Source organism: Bidens hawaiensis, unplaced genomic scaffold, assembly GCF_021521415.1.
Source record: "Bidens hawaiensis isolate Kalapana, Puna unplaced genomic scaffold, B.hawaiensis_p1.1 tig00009309_1, whole genome shotgun sequence".
In the NCBI taxonomy this organism is placed as follows: Eukaryota; Viridiplantae; Streptophyta; class Magnoliopsida; order Asterales; family Asteraceae; genus Bidens; species Bidens hawaiensis.
Window position 1 is genome coordinate 345961 of NW_027491686.1, and position 9007 is coordinate 354967.

At 33.8% G+C, this 9007-nt stretch overlaps 1 protein-coding gene across 1 annotated transcript; it reads left to right on the forward strand.

Annotated features, from left to right (window-relative positions):
• The first annotated feature begins 4653 nt into the window (after positions 1 to 4653).
• On the forward strand, positions 4654 to 8616 carry LOC143531923 (common plant regulatory factor 1-like). Its single transcript, XM_077027106.1, has 10 exons — positions 4654 to 5062; positions 5603 to 5650; positions 5736 to 5831; positions 5916 to 5984; positions 6056 to 6186; positions 6256 to 6347; positions 6914 to 7095; positions 7171 to 7248; positions 7351 to 7476; positions 8273 to 8616. Exons 1-10 carry the CDS (start codon positions 5003 to 5005, stop codon positions 8483 to 8485), a joined length of 1095 nt encoding a protein of 364 aa, XP_076883221.1. The 5' UTR covers positions 4654 to 5002; the 3' UTR covers positions 8486 to 8616.
• Positions 8617 to 9007: the final 391 nt, after the last annotated feature.

Here is a 9007-nt window from a genome sequence, read left to right on the forward strand (position 1 = left end):
CTACCGGGGTTTTGACAAAATATAACTAATCGATTACAAAGATTGTTACCATAAAGGTAAACTATCTCAAATAATTGACATAAAGAAGTTTTGACAAATAATATATTTGGAATATAATAAATATAATATAATAAGCTATATCGGGTACATCGGGTACATAATCGGGTAAATAGGTCTATGTTATCGGGTAATCGGGTATATTAGAAATCCCAAACCAGTCCCAAACCCGCGAAAAATTTCAAAACTATTCCCAAATCCGTCCCAAACCCTAACGGGTCGGGCATTACCCGTCCCATTTATGTCAGGTTTCGGGTTTTCCCATTGGGTTCGGGTTTCATTGCCATCCCTAGTTTGGAGAGAATCTCCTTTTTCTTGTTTCATGGTTTAAAGGTCGGTTATAGGTTGATTGTAATTTTTATTTTTATTTTCTGGCTTGTGTATTTCTTTTGGAATTTCTCCAGCTACCTGCTGGAGGTTCCTTGTGTTTGAATGAATTTTTGTTCGAATGGTTTGGTGGGTTTGGAGAGAATCTCCTTTTTCTTGTTTCATGGTTTAAAGGTCGGTTATAAGTTGATTGTAGTTTTTATTTTTATTTTCTGGCTTGTGTATTTCTTTTGGAATTTCTTCAGCTACCTGCCGGAGGTTCCTTTTGTTCGAATGAATTTTTGTTGCTGTTCAAAAAAAACGTAAAACTAACTAATATAAAATTAAAAAAGAAATATTGCCAGGTAAGCCACATGAGGATGGACTGACTGGCCCGATTTTGATGACTAGTAGATTGATCCTCAAACGTACACGTGTAATCATCATTTGCTCCCATTTTTGTTCCAAAACCACCCTCGCAGTTTAGTAAATTATGCACTCCCCCCCAACTCTACATATGATCATAACTAGTCCCCTTGTTTGCACACTGTTTTAAAACAATCATCTAACTTTTTTATAGATACGAGCCGAATCAGCCGCGCTTGACTAAACTTGAACTCAAGTTACCCAAAGAGTTTCAAGTGTAGTTTGGTGGTTAGTAATTTTATAAACTTGTAAACTTGAACTTATTTCGAATTTATTTAACTATATTCATACAAACTCATGTATAACTATTTATCAATATAGTTTATAAAACATTATTTAATTTAAGAAAGTTATAGTTTAGCTTGTTTTGAATTGTATACTTAAATCTCATGCTCAGTTTGTATTTCAATCTCACAAAAATATATTCAAAATTCAGAATACAATGAAATGAAAATAAAATGTAAGAAGGGTCAAAGTGTAAATGCTGACATCACGATAAGTTAATGGAGTACACAACGGCCAGCATGGTATCATATGGGCCAACTCAGTTAGCACATTGTACAAGGCTCTACCACGTGTCTCTATAATACAAACTACTTTGACTTTTGTTTTGTGAACTTAATTAACAATTATTTACATTATAACTATTATTTTTTTAACGACTAACGAATTCTTTAAGTGGGTTACTGGTTAAATCCATTACATTTGGAGACACTCGTCTTTCGATCCGGAAAAAATCTTCACCTAAGGCCAATACCCGTGAACGCTCGCCCGAAGGCACGGTAGTGCAGTGAGCTAAAACTCGTCTAGTTCAAGGATCCAACTAGTGAAAGCCATCTACTCGCCTAAAGATTATGAGTAAATGAGAGAGGAATTGTTTGTGAGAAAGGAATTGTTTGCGAGAAAGTTAAATTGGGATTACATGGTTCAAACCGTGCGCGCGCGTGTGTATATGAAAAAGTTAATGTACAAATGAAATTAACGTGCTAATTATGAGAATCAAGTAAAGTAATTATTTTATAAAAGTAGAGTAGTTATGTGATTACATCATAGAGTAAATCACATAACTACTCTACTTGTATAAAATAAATACTTTACTTGATTCTCATAATTAGCACGTTAATTTCATTTGTATTTGACTAAAACCCTACACACACATACACACACAATGATCTTTTTTCCTCAAAATTATGTCTTTTTTTTTGTTGAATGAGGATACGGAGGAAACATTTTAGTTTTTTTTTTTACCTTTTTGTTTTTGAGTTATGATTATTTTAATTTTTTTTAGGATTTCTTTCGGCCACAAAACATTCTAGGTTAAATTTTTTAGAATAACTTGACCTTAAAAAACTATTCTTTAATTAAAAAGAGATACAAAAAATAATGATTATTAATGTAATTATATAAAAATAAACAAAGATTTGATTGATAATGCTCTTGTAAATATAACTAAAAATGATCTTTATTGTTCCAGCTTCCAACTACGATCGTGTTAACTAATACCATTTGTTTACTATTAAAAGTTAAAACCTAAAAAAAAACTTATAATTACTAAAAGCGATCAATATTGCTCCAACTTCCAACTAAGATCTCCTTAACTAATACCATTCGCTACACTATAAAAAGTTAAAACCTCATAATTGCTTTTGGTTTACAGATTGGATTCAGAGCGCTCTAACCTTTTTGGATGCCTAAAACGAAACGAAAATTCGAGAGCTTTTTCAAATTTTATTGTTACGAAGCAAAACAACTAACCATGAACATGTTTGTCTTTTCAAATAACTTAAGGATCATTTTCATCGCTTAGTATGTTTTTGGTCTAATTTTCATTATTTTTTAGTATGTTTCGATTTAACCTTAGTCTAAATTGAAGGCCTTATCCAAGTGGAGGTTTAAAGCCCTAACTTGATTTTACTTCTCTTAAAGACGACCTTTATTAGATTTTAAGAGTCCGCCTGCACCAAAAAACCATCACTGGCTACATCTAACTGTTTTTTTGTTTCATTAAAAACTTTTGCTAATGCGATGTAGACTTTTCAGCCGCTTACACAATCTGACGCGACTCCTATCGATCACATTAACTATTTGTTTCACCCATTAAAAAACCGTTGTCCGTTTTTCGTTACCTGACATGGACTTTTTAGTATTTCACATATCACTATCCGTAATCCATACTTAATTGTCTATTTTATCCACAAAAATTCTCGATTCAGTTTCCAGCGATTCAGCTTAGATATTTCTAGAGTTACGTATTCTAACATAACGCCAACCAATCACAGTTAACCTTCGAGCTTTTTAATTCCATTTATATCAAAGGAAGGTTCTAAACCGGTGTTATCTCCGACTAAATAAATGTAATTACAACAAATGCTATGATAATTTTATTAAATGACCGACAAATAAAGTCCTGCTACTCTTAATAACCCATGCACACGTGATCACAAACAACGCTGAATAACCCAAACAACTAAAAACCCACTACGATAAAACCGAAGCGAAAACTCATTGACCAAATGTCACGATAACAACAATCAACAAGAAAATTAATATTACACATCCATGTATTTATTATTCATCATCATATACAACCATAACACGTGTCAGCTGACGTGGAACATTACCATCTCTCTCCATATTCAGCAAAAACCCCCAACTTCTTCTTCCTTGTTCATACACATGATCAAACTACACCATTATCCCAATTTCCATACAGGTATACCTTAATTCTCACTATTATTTCTTCAATTCACTCTCAAATCTTGCATTTCAAACCAAACCCACCTCCAATTTCAATTATTACTGTTCAATTTTGATGTTTAATTACAAAATTGTTAAAAAGATTCGATTTTTATGATGATTCTTTGGTAATTAGCTTTAATCTGAACTGGGTTTGGTTTATTTGTGTTAGATTTGATGGCAATTATGTGTTTAGTGAGAGATCAGAAGTTTAAATTGGGGAAAATTAGCTCATAATTGATTAAAACCCTAATAAATAGAACTGGTATTTTAATTAAGTTAAAGCATTGTGTTGTGATAAGACTAAATTTTGTTTTGAAGGTTTTTTATTTTTATTTTTATTTTTTATTTTTATGGATTTCTAGTGATACTGGGTTGTCAGAAAGCTGTAGTTCTTATTTAGAAGGCATCTGATTTTAGTTTCTGAGTTTTTTTTTTAATTTTTTTATACATATATATTTTTTATTTTTAGTGATGGGTTGTCAGAAATCTGAAATTCTTGTTTTTGTTTATCACTTTATTATAATTGTTAGATGTGGATCTTGAAGGACAACAAAGGCGTGTACCTTTTATTTTATCTTTCCCTTTTTTTGCTTTATGTCAAGGTCTTTATAGTAATAATTTGGTGGTTTCTGGGAAGTAATTGGAGTTGGAATAAACTTGTATTTGCAAAGTTTGATGGGATTCTGATGATAAAGGCGCGTAACGAATTATTCGGTTAATAAATTTGGTGAATGTTGGGATTTATGAATTTTAAGTGGTTACTAGGTTTTAAGTTCTAACCCTGGGATATGCTTTCTTTTAAATGGAAAGCGAATCTTGTATTTAAGAATACGGTTAATCGTTTGTCTTGATTTACTTAATGCGTCGGGGCGTGAGCGGGCGTGTCGGTGTGCGTGAGTGATACTTTTAGCAAATTGAGTCAGTTACTTGAGTGAACCCTTATGATGATTAATGACGTCCAACATATATATACGCAAATGTATGCATAGATATATATAGTTGCGCGTTATAGGGAGGGAAGGAGGTTTATTTTGCGAAACGTAGATGTGCATCTATTAAAAATTAATGTAAAATCTAGCCTGTAGTTGTTTCGTGTTTTACTTAAGTTGCGTTAGTTTATGTAGAATGTTACATTTATATGCTCATTATGTTTCCATTTTGTGATTTAGTTACTTAAATTGCACACACATTGAGGTTTCTCGTATGTCTAAATCAGCATAGATTCTCTAATGGCAAATATGAAGATAAAAGTTGTATTGTGTGTTTACATTAAAAGTGATTTGAGTGTATACCAACCAAAAGATGCTTGGTAGTTTTGATGTTTATTATCTGGAGCCTCTTATTTATTAACAAATTTTAATATTTTTTTTTCATTGTCGTGTGCAGCCAAGTGAGGAAGTATTTAGCAAGACAAAATTTATAGCTAAACGTGAAAGGCCCGCATCATATTTGAATCAGTTTAAGGTGTTTACTCATGGGAAGCTGTGAAGAAGCAAAGGATTGTAAGCCTGAAGAAATATCTTCACCTCCCGCGGTAAGAATCAAACACTTATTTACTTTCCCCTTTTCATTTATTTTTTCTACTTTTGCAAAGAAAAAATGTATGTTATTGTATAAAAAGGAATAATATTATCAAAAGTTATACGTTGCATGCCAAGGTATCAACTATGTACAGAAAAATTGATGATCATATTAATTTGTCAACATATCACTTTCTCAGATGTTTTGAGATCATACAGTTTGCCAAGGTATCAACTATGTACAGATAAATTGATGATCATATTAATTTGTCAACATATCACTTTCTCAGATGTTTTGAGATCATACAGTTTGTTTTATTCTTCTATGACGTCTCATTTTATATCGTGTAACCGTTTTGTACCACGTCAGACTATTAATTATCATTTTACATGAGCGTCTTCTTTTTTGTTGTTTAATATTTAATACTTTTTCGTTCGTCATACCATTTTCATATGGCAATTTGTCGTTTCGTGCCGAATGATACTATGTCACTTGAGTTGATACTATTTCTAACGGTTTTTCTTTTGTTTTCCTTTTTTTTTCTTATTGTCAGGAGCAGCGGCAAACCGGTCATGCATATTCCGATTGGGCGTCCATGCAGGTCTAATGATTTTAACTGCCATTTTTGTTTACAACTGAAAATTGAGCTCTTGAACCAGAGTAACTAGCTAACACTGATTTTGCAGGCTTATTATGGCCCGAAAATGCCTGTGCCACCATACTTCAGTTCACCTGTTGCATCAGGTCATGCACCTCCACCATATATGTGGGGCCCAATGCCGGTATTTGCGCCATACAAAACTAAAATCTTTTGAATATGTTAAAACTAGACCATCCTTTGACTTTTTGTTGCACTTTTGGTTCAGCATATGATGCCGCCTTATGCTGCAATGTATCCACATGGAGGTGTTTATGCGCATCCAGGAGCTACTGTGGTAATCTTAATAACAATTTTGTTTATATGAGTTATCATGTGTCTATACTGACTCGTGTTCGTATGACGCAGGCGGGTAATACTAATCCTACACCCGTACCTATCGAGTCGTCCGGGAATGCAGATAGAGGCTTGATAAAGAAGCTGAAAGGAATTGATGAGTTGACAATGTCGATAGGGAACACCAATGGAATCTCTAATAGGTAATTTAAAACCGTGTATTGGTTGATATATGTAAGTAAACTTTTTAACTCTTTTGATGTTCGTGACAGTCCGGATACTGAAGGTTCTAGTGAAGGCAGTGATACTAATACAAGTTGTAAAAATGGTCAGAAAAGCATCCGTGGAGGATCATCTACAAGTTGTAAGCTTAATATTACATGATTTGAAAAATATAAAAAAATAAGGCTGCGTGTAGTCTTTGGTGTATGCTAAAACTGGTGTGGTTAAACGGGTCGTGTTCGTGGGTTGGCGGGTCCAACCTGACACGAATTCAATTTCATGTCACACACGAACACGATTGCAACACGCTTATTGGTGGGCTGACATGAACACAACTTTGTTTGACCGGCAATTTTTTTTCTGTATATTTTAAAATTCTATATTTACATATTATTTTTATTTTATAAATCAGTTATGTTTTAATTTTTAAATATGCTATATTATTTAAAAAGTTTATTAACAAAAACTCTAATATATATATTTTTTTGTAAAACACATTGAAAAAAAAAAAAAACTAAAAAAACCAAATTAGTAAATGGGTTAAATGAATAAACCCACAAGGTTTACATGAACATGACCCCTTTAGCTAAATTTGATCGCGGGTTCGACCCAAATCGGACCCAATCCCGTTTACACTAAACTCAATCCTGCAAATTTCGTGTTAGAAATTCACATCCCTAACTAAAACTTGATACATGATACAACCAGCTGAAGTTGTCAAGACTGAGCGAAGTGATACGAACATGCTCTCTAAGAAAGTGACAGGTGTCAAGATTTTGGGTAAAGAAGTTGAAGCGGTTATTTCTGGTGACTTGGGAACCGAGCTGGAGCTTAAAAAGTCCCCTGCAACTGCCAACATGGCCATGGTTCCCAGCAGTCTAGTGCTTCAGGTACATATTTCGCGTGAAATCAATATTGTTTTTTCAAATTTAATTTTGAATTTGGATTATGTTATTTATTTCTAGGATGAACGGGAACTGAAAAGGGAAAAAAGAAAGCAGTCAAACCGAGAATCTGCTAGGAGGTCGAGATTAAGGAAACAGGTAGATCAAACCGTTCTCGTATTATGGTATTAGTTATACCAGAAAAATATTAAAAATGATTAATTCTTTTTTTTTTTTGTTTTTGAATATTTTAATATCCAGGCGGAAGCTGAAGAACTTGGTAAAAGAGTTGAAGAACTCACTAGTGAAAATTTGAAACTCAAGTCTGAGGTCAACCAATTAACTGTTAATGCAACTAACTTGAAGATTCAAAATGCTAAACTACTGGTACTTGCGTAGATTCCAGAATCTTCTCGTTATTATACAGTTCCTCAACTTAAATGCTTTTATATAGGATTGGCGGGTGTGTTAAAACAGGCTCGTGGGTTGTGAGAAATGGATTAAACCGGTCTCCAAACACGAACTGTTTAGTTTAACCGGTGAACACAAACACAAACACGACACATTTATTTAGATATGATAACCCAAAACCTGATTGTTTTCATGCCATGTTTCAGCTCGTAAGGACTTATGGATGTGCATGAAACCGCCTGTACCTGAAAAACCGAACCCAAACAAAACCGATGGTTTGGTTTTATGGTTTGTTAGAAACCAAATATTTGGTTCGGTTTTGGTTTCGCATGTGGTTAAAACCGAAAAAACCGAAATGAACTTATGGACTTTCATTTTCGTTTTTTCAACGTGAAGTAACTTATAAGAATTTAATAAACCGTGTAACCCAAATATTTCAGCCCCAAAAAAAAACAGTCGATTATTCATTAATTAGCAAAAAGATTTAGTCCCAAATTTATTATTTTGGGCCAAAAATATTTTTTCAGCCCAAAAATTTTAAGCGCAAATGGTAAAATTGAAAAAATCGAAACCGAATGGTTTTTAAAAAATAAAAATGCGAATTTTCGGTTTCTGGTCAACTTGAGCTAAAAACCGACCCATGCACACGCCTAGTCAAGAGTTACCTTGGTTTATTTGATTTGTTTACTTTACGGTTCTTGAAGGATATACTACACATTCACTTACACTTACACAAACAACTATTTCAGTAACTGTTTAATTCTGGTTATAGGAAAAACTCAAGGCGGCACAACTTGAAGCTACCGAAGACCCAATGCCCGAGAAAACAGGTTCAACTTTGACCACTGCTAACCTCCTCTCGAGAGTCGACAACCACTCTGGTTCAGTAGTTGGAGACACCACCGGTTCTGGTTCGAGTGCACCAGTGCACCAACTTCTGGATGCTAGTCCACGAGCTGATGTGGTTACTGCTGGTGCGGGCTAACCCACAACAAGTGTGCACTTGACCCCTTGCTATAGTATCTTAATTTACAAAGTTAATTGTGTAAATTTGGTCTATATTTATGTGACCCAAATTACTTCTAACAGCAAGTAGAGAATATGAATATGGATATGGATATGATATGCCTTTAATAGGTACCCTAAGTTTCAGAGTGCGGGTCGAAATTAACTGGCCTGAGTTAGTTTGTTCTAGTTAACTGATCTCGTGGTACTAAATACATGTTTGTGTGATATATAATGTGTTGGTAATTGGTTGAATGTTTTAAGGCCAAGTACAAGTTATTATTATAACTTAGGCCCATCTGGCTGGTTCGAATCGAACCGGATTAGTACTAAATAGGGTGTTTCTAGTTTGGTTCAACTGGTTTTGACCAAATTTTTGGGCCGAACAACTAGCTTTGGTTTTGGAAAAACAAGCAAACTTTTGGGTTGGATGGATTGGGCCAGACGAGTTAAAACGATTAAATTTTTAGCTACTAGTTTTGTTTTTTTATTTCGAAATCGT

Excerpts from the sequence above, each read along its gene's own strand:
- LOC143531923 (XM_077027106.1), top strand. The coding sequence starts at position 5,003 with ATGGGAAGCTGTGAAGAAGCAAAGGATTGTAAGCCTGAAGAAATATCT. Across the intron at positions 5,063-5,602 it reads AAATATCTTCACCTCCCGCG|GAGCAGCGGCAAACCGGTCA; the intron begins GTAAGAATCAAA and ends TCTTATTGTCAG. Across the intron at positions 6,348-6,913 it reads TGGAGGATCATCTACAAGTT|CTGAAGTTGTCAAGACTGAG; the intron begins GTAAGCTTAATA and ends TGATACAACCAG.